This window comes from Salvelinus fontinalis, chromosome 12 (assembly GCF_029448725.1).
Source record: "Salvelinus fontinalis isolate EN_2023a chromosome 12, ASM2944872v1, whole genome shotgun sequence".
Classification (NCBI taxonomy): Eukaryota; Metazoa; Chordata; class Actinopteri; order Salmoniformes; family Salmonidae; genus Salvelinus; species Salvelinus fontinalis.
Window position 1 is genome coordinate 7,589,813 of NC_074676.1, and position 16,307 is coordinate 7,606,119.

Sequence of the window (16,307 nt, forward strand, 5' to 3'; positions counted from 1 at the left end):
AACATGTTGACATCAAATTTCAAATGTAATGATATTGAACTCAAGATTCCCAACTATTGAAGAGAGCAGTAGCAGAGTTCATCTGTCTGGATAAAGTGCCATTCTTTGACTTTGGCTAATACGCCTGTTTTGCCGTGATATTGAGTATCATGATGGTATCGAGTATCGCGATATTAAACCTGGTATCGGTATCGAAGTAAAAATGCTGGTATCGTGACAACACTAATGCTAATGCAGGAAGTCCAACTGCATTACAATACCCATTAGGAAAATATGTGGTATTTGGAAACAATGGATCAATGTATAAAATTCAAATGAATTGTGTGCAACTGGCATTGCAACAATGTTACGCATAAGCCTGCCTAATGGTTGATTTCGAAAGGATCCCTTGTTGAGAATAAAACTACATTACTGGCAGTAATTGGATCGAGACAGCTATATACAATAAGACCATTAGCCAAAGAGCTTTAATTTGCAGTTTTGGTGGCTTGAAGTAGTAAGTACTTCCGAGGACCTTACCAATAGTGAAATGCTTGTGATGTCATCTGTTACAGCATCTCCAAATTCACTTGAGTGAACTCCAAATGTGGTGCACAGCAATAAATGGACACAGATGCGTATCCAAATCTGAAAACCAAGAAAGACAAACACACAACATCATGAGAAATGTTTACAGATACATTTTCTATTAGCGTAACTAGCTGTTGCCTACAATTGAAGAGTTTCATTTCAAAATGCCATATATCCATTTTCAGAAATGTTGGTATATTAGCTTTTATTGTTTTAAAGACATTCTTAAATAGATTGGTGTGTTTTTTCACTATCTACTTATGGCATGTGGTTGTTCAATGACAGACGTACTGTATTTGTTTAAAATCTGTCACTTGATGGTTTCATTTCAGAGAGTGTAAGGGGTGCGTAACTGGTGGCAGGGAAGTAAACGCAGGAGAGCAGAACTAGGTAATAGCCGGAGCAGTTTAATTTCAAAACCAACGGCATCAAGAAAATAACTTGGGGACAAAACCCGACGCGCGCCAGTCAACATGTGCACAAGCACTTAAAAACAAACAATACCACACAAAGACATGGGGGGGGGGGACAGAGGGTTAAATACACAACACATAATGAAAACCAGGTGTGGGGAAAAACAAGACAAAACAAATGGAAATGAAAAATGGATCGGTGATGGCCAGAAGACCGGTGACGTCGACCGCCAAACACCGCCCGAACAAGGAGAGGAACTGACTTCAGCAGAAGTCGTGACAGAGAGACAATCATGTATTTTTTGGGGCAAATGCTACTTTTCCACCTCACTCTCAGATAACTGTTTTTTAAGAACAGTACAAATTATACATTTGTGACAAATATTATACTTTTTTATAATTCAATACAGTAATATGAGATTTGTATGTAAAACATTTTACATTTGAGTAATTTAGCAGATGCTCTTATCCAGAGCAACTTACAGTAAGTGCATTCATCTTTAGATCATTGAGTAAGACAACCACATATCACAGTAAAATATACAGGATACCAACATTTAATTCCAGCTGAACAATGAATATATAGCGTTTTGCAAAAAAACATTCTCATACATATCTAAAATCTATGAATAAACAATCATTAGAAAAAAAAGTGGATATAGCATTTTGGAAATATATTATTTAAATTAGACATAATCCACTAAAGTTAACCCTTAGGCTGATCTTAGTTGATCAAAGGTAGCAACCTGACACTTAAAAACCATCCTAGGCATGAGAAGAGAAGAGCACATATCCACACAACTTTATTTTCACCATGGTGATGATATTGTTCCCTTAGAAGTCTGTCTTCAAACACTAGGCTCCGTAAAATAGACGGTGATTAGTGTTCTAGTCCTTTCTAGACACAGCTTGCCATTATATGGTTGTCAGCAGCTAACTTAGATGCTTCTCTTTTGTTATTATCTAATTGGCTCACTTCAATCTTCTGAATTGCAGCCTTGGTATCCAGACCAGGCCTTTCACTGTCTAATGACTAATGCCTGTAGTGTTTCAGGGAGGCCTGTGTGACAGTCTGCCTACACCTCGCCCCTGGAACATTCCCTCGCCCCTGTCACCCCCCTCGCCCCTGTCACCCCCCCTCGCCCCTGTCACCCCCCCTCGCCCCTTCCACCCTTTTCCCCATGACAGTCTGAGCATGTTATGGGCAATTCACAGTAACGGAATTACACTTTGACCCAGTATTTTCACTTTTAAATGTATGCCAAAAAAACCCCCATTGATTTTAAAGTTTAACAAACCATAAAACTCTTTGAACAAGGACTACTTTTAACAATCTCCACTGAAAAATGTACAAAAACAAATTTAGTGATATAAAGTTGCAGATGCAAACTTTGGTAATGGAATTGCAGCCTTGGTATCCAGGGTCAAATTTCCCTCAGGTGATTAACTGTTAAATATCTGCGCCGAATTAAGATTCAACGATGTCTGCAGAAAGAATGGGGTGTCAGCTGTGACATGGCACCTTGAGTTTGAAATAATCTCGGTAACACCTCATTTTAAGGGGTCCTTATTACAGTGCAATTACATGTGTAAATACACTAACAAGTATTGTAATTAAGTTTAATACTTCAGAGTTACACTTTAATAACAACATGTAACTGGTGGTAATTGCAGTCTGTTAATTACAGGGGTGTAACAACGAATGCTTGTTACCATGCTTGTTAAATGTAAAAGCTTCCGATACCATCCCAACGCACCATATTTCAGCCTGCACAAACCATGTTGTAAGTGTTAGCCAATTGAAAACCGACCACCTCATTGAGACAACTCTGCAATAAAGGTCTGGCTCAAACGGTTGACATAAAAAAATACTTGAACATTAAATGATTTAACAATTTAATTTGAAAATGGGTCAGTTATTTTAACCATCAATTACATTTTTTTTAGACACATTAATAAACAGTTATGGTCAAATTGTGAGAGTCATTCGTGCTTGCCAAATTGTAACCCTATGAAGCTTGGTTGAATAATGGTTGACGTGATAACTAGTTAACATGCTAGTTAGGCCTAGCTAGCTATATGCAAAAACTACCGAAATCATGATGATGATAACTAGGGGTGATGAATAGTGTCTATGCTAAATTGTCATACATTCATCTTCTCTACCACAGATTCCAACAAGGTCTTAGACTCCAGGATGGGAAAATGCTTACAAGTAAGAAACAGATGAGGTCAGAGACTGAGTTGTCCATTGTTACGTGTAATGTTAAAAAAGGGAAGAAAAAGACAATCCCATATTTCTAAATTAGCTAGCTATCTAGGCTACTCACCATAATTTAGGCTAAAGATGTGAGTCACCACTAGATTAGTTGTTTTTGTGTTATAGGCCTATCTTTGTTTAATCTAACAATACAAATCTGTATTATCTTGTAAGGTATTTTAACATGTTGCAATAAGGTTGACTAAAGTAGAAGCTCATCTTTTCTTTGTAGGTATTTTTACTTGGTAATGAGCAATACATAAGTAACTATATAGATATTGATCATAGCTCACTATAAAGTGACACTTATTAAATAGCTAAATCCTGTGTAACTAGCAACAACCTTGTACTTATTCCAATATTACAGATATGTACTCCGTGGTATATTACTGTGTTTATTTTCTTACTTGGATGGCGCATTCAGATGCTGATGATTCGATTGTCAGAAAAGGTAACGTACTTTGTAGGTACATAATTCAAAATAAGTACCCCTCAAGATATCATCAATTTCAACAAGCTAAATCCTGTGTAACACCTATTAATTGCATTGTACTTATACAGATATTACATGTACTCTGTGGTGTACTAGTGTGTTTATCCTCTCACTTGGATGGAGCTTCCGGAAGCCTTAAAATAAGTACACATTAATTACAAGTATGTACCATTCAAGATGCACTTCATTTTAAGTAGCTAAATCCTGTGTAACACCTTGTAATTGCATTGTACTTATGGGTTTATCCCCTCACTTGGATGGCAAGGAGGTTCAGGTTGTCATAACGGATAACGTACACATTGATTACAAGTTATCCAAACCAAATATCTGATCTGTTTTTGTAAACTCAACCAAGTTAACCTAGATGTTACACTCTTTTGGGGCAAGTGCTAGCAACAACGAGTGGAGATTTTGAATAGTGCGCATTCACGCGTAGGTAATTAGAGTTTATTGAGCATGGTAATAAGCATTAGTTACACCTCTGTAATAACAGACTGCAATTACCACCAGTTACATGTTATTACAGTGTAACGATAAGTTATTATAATTAACTACATGTTACAGTGAAATTACATGTGTAATTACACTGTAATAAGGACCCATTCAAATGAAGTGCTACCAAAATCTCTTTTGGTTAATGAACTACAGTAAGTGTAGTTGATTTACACCCGGTAATGGAATTACATCATGGGTCCCTGATCTGTTCTACACAGTAATGTATAATTATGGATATTAATGTCATTTTCCTCATTTTTGGGTAATTCTGTAACATAATTCAGAGATTTAATCACTTAATAATTCATAAACAAAATTGTTATCAGTAAAAACACTATAACTAACTGGTAGGTCTACCTTTACTTGTGACTTCAGTAAACTTTCATCATCCTCCCTCATGAGGGAGAGAAATGAGAAAATATCTTAAAGATATGTAGGTTTTTGGTCACGGAATTACAAGACAGTATTTCTTAAACTTACAGAAGTTAGACAATTTCTCCAAAACGAAATGTAAGTGTTTATATTAGTTGGTAGGGGTCTTTACCTCAGCATTATTGTATTTTGATGTATTTCTGATACCTCTTAAGACTATTTCTGGTAGATGTTTTCTAAAATGTATGCACGCATGACTGTAATTGCTTTGGATTAAGGCGCCTGCTAAATGGCATATATTATTATTATATATTCAGACCCCTTTTCCATCTGTTTATCCAGAAATCAAAGTCTTAACTTATGCCACTTTTTTTTACATGGAAAATGGTTGAAACATGTATCTATGCCATTTCCCAAAACTATAGACTCTTAGCTTTCATTTGACATGCTCCTATGAACTTCAGATGTTGGTGCTCATGGGTCCTTTTCGATGTAAATTCCCTTATGCAACAGACCGACCTGACCCACACCTTACACCCTCATAGCCCAGATAAGAACTCAATATTAGGAAGGTGTTCTGAATGTTTTGAGCACTGTGTATTTTATCAAGGGCCGGTTGCACCAGTTGGTTGTAAGTTGTTCATAACTCTACATCTAAATGCGCTCAATGCCGGACCAAAAAATTTGACGTGTGGCAACACGTCAAATCTAGAGGCATGGCTGGGCGTAGATTATACGCCTAGTAGAGAGCAGGCGTAGGTTTTTAAATTGGGACTATCGTCATCATGATACGCACAGAAAATAATAGCAATCTATATTTTCAAAAGGATGTGAGTCGTGTTCATATTTTACAACCTCCACATAGTTTTTGAGTTGCCTATGAGCCAATAGCAAAACAATAAACCTGATTTATTCTACATTATATCATTATACCTTTTTCTGATCAGTGACAGATTAGCAAACAAATAGATTAGCTACCACCACTATTTATTAGTCCAGCCAGAGATAAAATAACCTCATATATGCTAGACGGAGATTCAGTAAAGCAAAATCTAATTCATTGATTATCCGACAAGTCAAGGGCTTTAGGTTGGGATATAGGCTACTACGCGTGTGAAGAGCAAAATAATCAACTAGTGCTAAACAAGGTAGACTAAAGATTATGATCATGAGCACTAACCTCAATATAGCTAATTGTAACCAAATATCCAAGCAGAGATTCAGCGAAAAAGATTTGACATTGATTTATTAAGATGAGTCCCTACACCTGTCTCAATCAATCAAAAAACAGTTGTGAAATGATACACTACAGGACCAAAAGTATGTGGAAACCTGCTCGTCAAACATCTCATTCCAAAATCATGGCATTGATATGGAGTTGGTCCCCCTTTTTATGCTTAACAGCCTCCACACTTCTGGGAAGGCTTTCCACTAGATGTGGGGACTTGCTTCCATTCAGCAAAAAGAGCATTGGTGAAGTCAGGCACTGATGTTGGGCGATTAGGCCTGGCTCGCTGTCGGCATTCCAATTCATCCCAAAGGTGTTCGATGGGGTTGAGGTCAGGGATCTGTGCAGACGAGTCAAGTTCTTCCACACTGATCTAAACAAACCATTTCTGTATGGACCTCGCTTTGTGCACGGGGGCATTGTTATACTGAACCAGAAAAGGGCCTTCCCCAATATGTTGCCAAAAAGTTGGATGCACAGAACCGTCTAGAATGTTATAGTATGCTGTAGCATTAAGATCTCCCTTCACTGGAACTAAGGAGCCTAGCCTGAAACCATGAAAAACCTCCCCAGACCATTATTCTTCCTCCACAAACGTTACAGTTGGCACTATGCATTGGAGCAGGCATCTGCCAAACCCAGATTTGTCCGTTGGATCGCCAGATGGTGAAGCGTGATTCATCATTCCAGAGAATGCGTTTCCACTGCTCCAGAGTCCAATGGCAGCGAGCTGTACACCACTCCAGCCGACTCTTGGCATTGCGCATGCTGATCTTAGGCATGTGTGCGGCTGCCTGGCCATGGAAACCTATTTCATGAAGCTCCTGATGAACAGTTCTTGTGCTGACGTTGCTTCCAGAAGCAGATTGGAACTTGGTAGTGAGTGTTGCAACCGAAAACAGCAGATTTTAACGTGCTACGTGCTTCAGCACTCAGTAGTCCCGTTCTATGAGCTTGTGTGGCCTACCACTTTGCAGCTGAGCCGTTGTTGCTCCTACACGTTTCCACTTCACAATAACAGCACTTACAGTTGACCGGGGGACCTCTAGTAGGGAAGAAAATGTATGAACTGAGTTCTTGGAAAGGTAGTATCCTATGACGGTGCCACGTTGAATGTCACTGAGCTCTTCAGTAAGGCCATTCTGCTGCCAATGTTTGTCTATGGAGATTGCATGGTTGTGTGCTCTATTTAATACACCTGTCAACAACGGGTGTGGCTGAAATAACCGAATCCACTAATTTGAAGGGTTGTCCACATACTTTTGTATATAGTGTAGTTGACCACACACGGCTATTGCTTTAAATTATTTAAAACAGTTGGATGACTTTGGGAGTTTCGGTAAGCAACAATTTGATACATGCCTTCAATTGCATTAACCTACTTTATTCCAATATTTTTGTCATTCAGTGATATTCGTCCCCCCAGTAATTATTTATTGATCCATCCAGTTATGGTTAAGGAAGCGTGCATGCATAGTGGTGGGCTTTGCAAAGTGAAATGCATCGCAAAGTTTAGAAATGCCACAAGGATGGTACGAATTTGCATTGCTTATGCCGGACTTAGCAACAATTAGTCTCATTTTGATTGTTGCAACAGGTGTAAATTCTGATCCCGAAGTCGGACCTAGCATTTAAGACCAACTTGTTTACGCAGATGTGCTATTAGCAAAAAGCATTATCACCTGTAGCCCAACTGATGAATGCATAGTGCCTATAAAATGTACACAGGCAAAAGCATGGGGTTTATACATCTGCATTTACTCCATTGGACACAAAATCCTGATTTGTTATTATTAATAATTTTATCATACAGATGAATATATAAATAATAATAACATGTTTGTTGTTTTTATTACAAAGTATGTTATTGCCCTTTTAAGGACATTGCCCCTTTAAGAGCTCTGTTAGTAGCTACACCTAAGCCATGCTTGAAACTCCATGCTACAAAAGCAGATGAAGGAGTAGAGAAATAAACGTGGTAGCAATGTAAAACTGTGATCCCTCTCTCTTTTTTTAAACAAAGGCCAAAAATGTTTTTCATTAAGAACTGTTGTGCATTGACTGCTTGTCAGAATACAGTTTCTCTCCTAATACATTTTCCCTCCTATGGCTCTCGCAACTTTAATACGCCTTGAGAATAATATTTATCTCACACCCAACAAGCCGACTAGGTAAGTAGGTAAAGTATTCTACAATGGGGTTGTCTGCGAATTTCTTTAACAACATTACAATCACAAATATAGTAGCACTGGAAAGTTACACCATTATTTCTATCTCTACTTTGCTCATTCTTCCACTGCAAATCTACCATTCCAGTGTTTTACTTGCTATATTGTATTTACCTCACCCCCATGGCCTTTTTTTGCCTTTACCTCCCTTATCTCACCTCACTTGCTCACATTGTATATAGACTTATTTTTCACTGTATTATTGACTGTATGTTTGTTTTACTCCATGTGTAACTCTGTGTTGTTGTATGTGTCGAACTGCTTTGCTTTATCTTGGCCAGGTCGCAATTGTAAATGAGAACTTGTTCTCAACTGGCCTACCTGGTTAAATAAAGGTGAAATAAAATAAATAAAAAACATCCTGAATGATAAAGTATAGGCTTTAAATTACTTTGCAAGCAGTTACAATAAGCTACACACGGTTGTCTGAGTTGAGCGCTGCTGTGGTGAGCATTATCGACGATTTAATTCCATTCATCGGGGTTTAATCCACAATCAGGCATGTCAGTTCAGTGCACACAGGGTAACAGAGAAAATAACATATGAGAAAACATATTTTGTAGAAAAGACATGCTTCTGTCTGGAGATTTTATTGTGGATCTCAAAAATGATCTCTCCACAATCCATACGAGGAAAAACTGTTGCAGTGACGGAGAACTTTACCCCTGTCTATGCTTAAAACAAAGGAAATAAAACCCTGGTGTTGTGGTCGTTATTTTACAATTAGCTATGCCACAACTGAGCAAAAGTTCAAACTACTTTGGTGTAGCACTTGGTCTTAAAGTGTCATGTGAGGCAGGAAAATGCCAGGCCCCGGTGGAACAGCCATCGTTTCATAGATGCCTGGGGACTATACACAGTGGCACGTTTGGACAGTGGTAAACTGTCACTGGTAAACCACTTCAAGATGAGGAAATGGATATAATAGCATCATAGGCTTTGACATCTGGCTTTGGTTAAACTGGGAGAACACAATGGTGTCAGGGTCTTGTGAGGGATGAGGGCTACTTCAGAGACTCAGCATGAATTTAGGTTCTGTCTGTATCCCAAAAAATCAGATTGGAAGACAGTATAATAGATCAGGGAACAATATTCATGACTTATGTCCTGCAAAAAAGGCCCCTTAAAGCAAATCAAGTTTGACATGTTAAAGTGTTAATTATAAACTTTAGAAGCATTTTTATAAACCTTGAATACACTAAACGTTCACATTTCCAGCTGTGCATTTACTGCAACAACAGGGTTATCAAATTAAGGTCCACCATCTGAATTTGTTTCCGGTAACTTCTGGGTTGAAGTGATCTTATCTGTAATTTGCATATTCTGGAGGACATTTCCTGAAATAAGATAAATCAGTAATTTACAGATGGTAAAGTTATATTATCACTCAAAAGCTATACCGATTCAAGTGTAATGTAAAAACAAGGTAGTTACATATGATATAGTTGTTATTAACCAAGCAACTTAATGTAAGTTGAAATCCAGTAGTGTGTAACAACTTTTTCAGACACTACCCTAACCAGGTCAAATTAGGAGACAGGAGAGCACTAGGTATAAACATTTTGTGTTACATTGTACTTACAATCTTTACCAACCCACTCGGTAAATAACAATATTGCTAACCACGGTTGGTGGTCATCAGCTATCCTTTAGCTCGAAAAGCTATCGCCAGTTTTGTACAACGCGACTCAGACCAGAGCATAACGGACGTATTTTTCTCTCCATATCCCCGGATTTCTACCGCAAGCTCTGGACATTTACACCTGGATCTTGCAGCTAGCTAGCTGCTATCCGAGTGACTATTGGCTTACGTCCGTCCCGGAGCAAACATAAATTATTCCCGAGCTAGCCAGCTGAAGAGTTCCATCAGCCACTCCTGGGCTACAATCACCTATCCGGACCCGTTTTACTGCCGATGCGGAGCCCCACCGGGCCGTCAACATCGGTAGTCCAGTCTTATCTGCCCGATGGAGTTATCCAACTGGCCCCTCCGACGCGACGTTACCTGAACGCCCATCTGCGGCCCGCTAATCGTTAGCAGCCGATAAGACAGCTATCTGAACAGGTCTATCGGACAATTTTCTTGGGTCACTACATCTATTTTGCCAATTGGATTGGTCCCCTCTACCACACGGAACCCCATCAATCTACCGACAGAAACGCACGAGGTGGCTAAAAACAGACCTCCATCCTCTGCCAGCTTGCTACCGATGGCCCGGCCAGCTGTCTGAATCGCCGTGACCCCAACCAACCTCACTACTCACTGGACCCTTATGATCACTCGGCTAAGCATGCCTCTCCTTAATGTCAATATGCCTTGTCCATTGCTTTTCTGGTTAGTGTTTATTGGCTTATTTCACTGTAGAGCCTCTAGCCCTGCTCATTATACCTTATCCAACCTTTTAGTTCCACCACCCACACATATGATGCAATCCAGGCCCTGCAGTGCCTAACTCCACTCCTATTCCCCAGGCACTCTCTTTTGATGACTTCTGTAACCGTAATAGCCTTGGTTTCATGCATGTTAATATTAGAAGCCTCCTCCCTAAGTTTGTTTTAATTCACTGCTTTAGCACACTCTGCCAACCCGGATGTCCTAGCCGTGTCTGAATCCTGCAGAGTTCTGATAGCCTGCAGAGTTCTGTCCTACTATCCAGGTCTGTACCCAAACAATTTAAACTTCTACTTTTAAAAATCCACCTCTCTAAAAACAAGTCTCTCACCGTTGACATCTGCTATAGACCACCCTCTGCCCCCAGCTGTGCTCTGGACACCATATGTGAACTGATTGCCCCCCATCTATCTTCAGAGCTCGTGCTGCTAGGTGACCTAAACTGGAACATGCTTAACACCCCAGCCATCCTACATTCTAAGCTTGATGCCCTCAATCTCACACAAATTATCAAATGAACCTGCCAGGTACCACCCCCAACCCGTAAACACGGGCACCCTCATAGATATCATCCTAACCAACTTGCCCTCTAAATACACCTCTGCTGTTTTCAACCAAGATCTCAGCGATCACTGCCTCATTGCCTGCATCAGTAATGGGTCAGCGATCAAACGACCTCCCCTCATCACTGTCAAACGGTGGACACTGCCTTTCTAATCGACCTGGCCCGGGTATCCTGGTAGGATATTGACCTCATCCAGTCAGTAGAGGATGCCTGGTTATTTTTTTTAAATGCCTTCCTCACCATCTTAAATAAGCATGCCCCATTCCAGAAATGTACAACCAGGAACAGATATAGCCCTTGGTTCTCTCCAGACCTGACTGCCCTTAACCAATACAAAAACATCCTATGAAGTTCTGCATTAGCATCAAACAGCCCCCGTGATATGCAACTTTTCAGGGAAGCTAGAAACCAATATACACAGGCAGTTAGAAAAGTCAAGGCTAGCTTTTTCAAGCAGAAATTTGCTTCCTGCAACACAAACTCAAAAAAGTTCTGGGAGAATTAGAACACCTCCTCCCAGCTGCCCACTGCACTGAGGATAGGAAACTCTGTCACCACCGATAAATCCACTATAATTGAGAATTTCAATAAGCATTTCTCTACGGCTGGCCATGCTTTCCAACTGGCTACCCCGACCCCGGTCAACAGCACTGCACCCCCCACAGCAACTTGCCCAAGCCTTCCCCATTTCCAGTCAGCTGATGTTCTGAAAGAGCTGCAGAATCTAGACCCCTACAAATCATCCGGGTTAGACAATCTGGACCCTTTCTAAAATTATCTGCCTAAATTGTTGCAACCCCTATTACTAGCCTGTTCAACCTCTCTTTTGTGTCGTCTGAGATTCCCAAAGATTGGAACGCAGCTGCGGTCATCCCCCTCTTCAGAGGGGGGAACACTCTTGACCCAAACTGCTACAGACCTATATCTATCCTACCCTGCCTTTCTAAGGTCTTCGAAAGCCACGTCAATAAACAGATTACCGACCATTTCGAATCCCACCTTCTCCGCTATGCAATCTGGTTTCAGAGCTGGACATGGGTGCACCTCAGCCAAACTCAAGGTCCTAAACGATATCTTAACCACCATCAATAAGAAACAATACTGTGCAGCCGTATTCAACCAGACTCGATAGCCTTGGTTTCTCAAATGATTGCCTCGCCTGGTTCACCAACTACTTCTCTGACAGAGTTCAGTGTGTCAAATCGGAGGGCATATTGTCTAGGCCTCTGGCAGTCTGTGGGGGTGCCACAGGGTTCAATTCTTGGGCGGACTTTCTTCTCTGTATACATCAATGATGTGGCTCTTGCTGCTGGTGAGTCTCTGATCCACCTTTACGCAGACGACACCATTCTGTATACTTCTGGCCCTTCTTTTGACACTGTGTTAACAACCCTCCAGACGAGCTTCAATGTCATACAACTCTCCTTCCGTGGCCTCCAACTGCTCTTAAATACAAGTAAAACTAAATGCATGCTCTTCAACTGATCGCTGCCTGTACCTGACCGCCCGTCCAGCATCACAACGGACGGTACTGACTTAGAATATGTAGACAACTACAAATACCTAGGTATCTGGTTAGACTGTAAACGCTCCTTCCAGGCTCACATCAAACATCTCCAATCCAAAGTTAAACCTAGAATTGTCTTCCTATTTCGCAACAAAGCCTCCTTCACTCATGCTGCCAAACATAACCTCGTAAAACTGACCATCCTTCCGATCCTCGACTTTGGCGATGTAATTTACAAAATAGCCTCCAATACCCTACTCAATAAATTGGATACAGTCTATCACAGTGCCATCCGTTTTGTCACCAAAGCCCCATATACTACCCACCACTGCAACCTGTACACTCTCGTTGGCTGGCCCTCGCTTCATACTCGTCGCCAACCCACTGGCTCTTTACCTGCTAGGTAAAGTCCCCCTTTATCTCAGCTCGCTGGTCACCATAGCAACCACCCTATCCCACCTGGACAAGAGGAATACCTATGTGAGAATGCTGTTCATCGACTATAGCTCTGCTTTGAACACCATAGTGCCCCCAAGCTTGTCACTAAGCTCAGGGTCCTGGGTCTGAACCCCTCCCTCTGCAACTGGGTCTTAGACTACCTGACGGGCCAACTCCAGGTGGTGAGGGTAGCCAACAACACCTCCACCACTCTTATCCTCAACACGGAGGACCTGAAATGGTCCCACCACACTGACACCATGGTGAAGGTGTAACAGCGCCTCTACAACCTCAGATGCCTAAACAAAAAATCCCCTAAAACCCTCAAACTTCTATAGATGCACCATTGAGAGCATTCTGTTGGGCTGCATCCCCGCCCGATACGGAATCTACTCAGCTGTCAACCAAATGGCTCTCCACAGGGTGGTGCAGTCAGCCCAACGCATCACCGGGGGCAGGCTTCCTGCCATCCAGGACACTTACCGGACTTGGTGTCAAATGAACCTCAGACACCAAAGTCACGGTCTGTTCACTCTGCTACAATCTAGCGGAAGGAGACAGTACAGGTGCATCAAAGCCAAAAGACTGAAAAACAACTTCTATCTCCAGGCCATCAGACTGTTGCACAGCCACCATGTCATCTCCTGTAATAAGTGAGAGTAGTAAGTAGAGGCAAAGATGAAGATGAAGGGGAGGAGACAGGTTAAATAAGGCTGTTTAAGCCTCGAGACAATTGAGACATGGATTCTGTATGTGTGCCATTCAAAGGGTGAATGGGCAAGACAAAAGATTTAAGTGCCTTTTGAACGGGGTATGGTAGTAGTTACCTGGCGAACCGGTTGAGTGTGTCAAGAACCGCAACGCTGTTGCGTTTTTCAATCTCAACAGTTTCCCGTGTGTATCAAGCATTGGAGTCAACATGGGCCAGCATCCCTGTGGAGCGCTTCTTCCATGCCTGGAAGAATTGGGTCTGTTCCGAGGGCAAAAGGGGCTGCAAATCAATATCAGGAATGTATTCAGAGCCCTTGACTTTTTCCACATTATTTTTTACATTGGAGCCTTTTTCTAAAATGGATTAAATCATTTTCTCCCTCATCAATCTACCACACAATACCCCATTATGACAAAGCAAAAACAGGTTTGTATCATTTTTTGGCAAATGTATTAATGATTACAGCCTCAAGTCTTCTTGGGGATGACGCTACAAGCTTGGCGCACCTGTATTTGGGGAGTATCCCTCATTCTTCTCTGCAGATCTCTCATAGCTCTGTCAGTTTGGATGGGGAATGTCGCTGCACAGCTATTTGCAGGTCTCTTAAGAGATGTTCAATCGGGTTCAAGTCTGGGATCTGGCTGGGCCACTCAAGAACATTCAGAGACTTGTCCCGAAGCCACTTCTGTGTTGTCTTGGCTGTGTGCTTAAGGTCGTTGTCCTGATGGAAGGTGAACTTTTGCCCGAGTCTGAGGCCCTGAGTGCTCTCGAGCAAGTTTATCAAGGATCTCTGTACTTTGCTCTCTTTCCCTCGATACTGACTAATCTCCCAGTCCCTGCTGCTGAAAAACATCCCCATAGCATGATGCTGCTACCAGCATGTTTCACAGTAGGGATGGTACCAGGTTTCCTCCAGACTTGACGCTTGGTATTCAGGCCAAATAGTTTCATAGATGAGAGAATCTTGTTTCTCATGGTCTGAGAGTTTTTAAGTGCCTTTTGGAAAACTCCAAGCGGGCTGTCATGTGCCTTTTACTGATGAGTGGCTTCTGTCTGGCATCTCTACCATAAAGGCCTGATTGGTGGAGTGCCCTTCTCCCCCGATTTCGTCAAGAATGATGGACGCAAATCTGTTCTTGTGGATCTTACCTCCAAACTTCTTCCATTAAAGAATGATGGAGGCCACTGTGTTCTTGAATTCTTCAATGCTGCAGAAATGTTTTGGTACCCTTCCCCAGATCTGTTCCTCGACAATCCTATCTCGGAGCTCTACAGACAATTCCTTCGACCTCATGGCTTGGTTTTTGCTCTGACATGCACTGTCAACTGTGGGACCTTACATAGACAGATGTGTGTGCCTTTCCAAATCATGTCCAATCAATAAAATGTTCCCCAGGCTGACTCCAATCAAGTCGTAGAAACATCTCAAGGAAGATCAATGGAAACAGGATGCACCTGATCTCAATTTCAAATCTAATAGCAAAGGGTCTGAATACTTATGGAAATAAGGTATCTGTTTATTTTAAATACATTTGCAAAAATGTATTATAACCTGTTTCAGCTTTGTCATTATGGGGTATAGTGTGTAGATTGAGGCAATAATGTATTTAATCCATTTTAGAATAAGGCTGTAACGTAACAAAATGTGGAAAAAGGTAAGGGGTCTGAATACTTTCCTAATGCAGTTTGGGGTCACATAGAAATGTTCTTGTTTTTGATAGAAAAACACATTGTTTGTCCATTAAAATAACATCAAATTGATCATAAATACAATGGAGACATTATTAATGTTGTAAATGACTATTGTAGCTGGAAACGGCTGATTTTTTTTTAATGGAATATCTACATAGGCGCACAGAGGCCCATTATGAGCAAACATCACTCCTGTGTTCCAATGTCACGTTGTGTTAGCTAATCAAAGTTTATTATTTTAAAAGGTGAACTGATCACTCGAAAACCATTTTGCAATTATGTTAGTACAGCTGAAAATGGTTGTTCTGATTTAAAGAAGCAATAAAACTGGCCTTCTTCAGACTAGTTGAGTATCTGGAGTATCAGCATTTGTGGGTTCGATTACAGGCTCAAAATATCCAGAAACAAATAACTTTCTTCTGAAACGTCAGTCTAGTCTTGTTCTGAGAAATGAAGGCTATTCTACGTAAGAAACTGAAGATCTTGTACAACGCTGTGTACTACTCCCTTCACAGAACAGCGCAAACTGGTTCTAACCAGAATAGAAAGAGGAGTGGGAGGCCCCGGTGCACAACAGATCAAGAGGACATGTACATTAGAGTGTCTAGTTTCAGAAACAGATGCCTCACAAGTCCTCAACTGGCAGTTTCATTAAATAGTACCTACAAAACACCAGTCTCAACGTCAACCTAGAAGGCCCAGCATCCCGGAGTCGCCACTTCACTGTTGACGTTGAGATTGGTGTTTTGTGGGTAATATATTATTATAATTTTTTTTACACATATTTAACCTTTTTTTTGTGTATGCATAAAACAACTACCTTAATTCTTCCATATAAAAAAAACAGTACCGTTCACCTTTAGATGAGTCCCTTGACACTTGTGGGGGTCGTAGAGCAAAACGGAGAACACCATCGTGTTCATGAGAGTCTCATCTTTCCAT

The 16,307-nt window shown here is 41.1% G+C and overlaps 1 protein-coding gene across 1 annotated transcript in view; it reads right to left on the bottom strand.

The window, feature by feature from the left end:
- The window catches only part of LOC129866712 (kit ligand-like), a 71,060-nt gene that overhangs the window by 38,469 nt on the left and 16,284 nt on the right, over positions 1 to 16,307 (bottom strand). Inside the window, exon 2 of the mRNA XM_055939543.1 lies at positions 520 to 627. Within this exon, the coding sequence (XP_055795518.1) occupies positions 520 to 627 (108 nt within the window). The remainder of the gene's footprint in view (positions 1 to 519; positions 628 to 16,307) is intronic.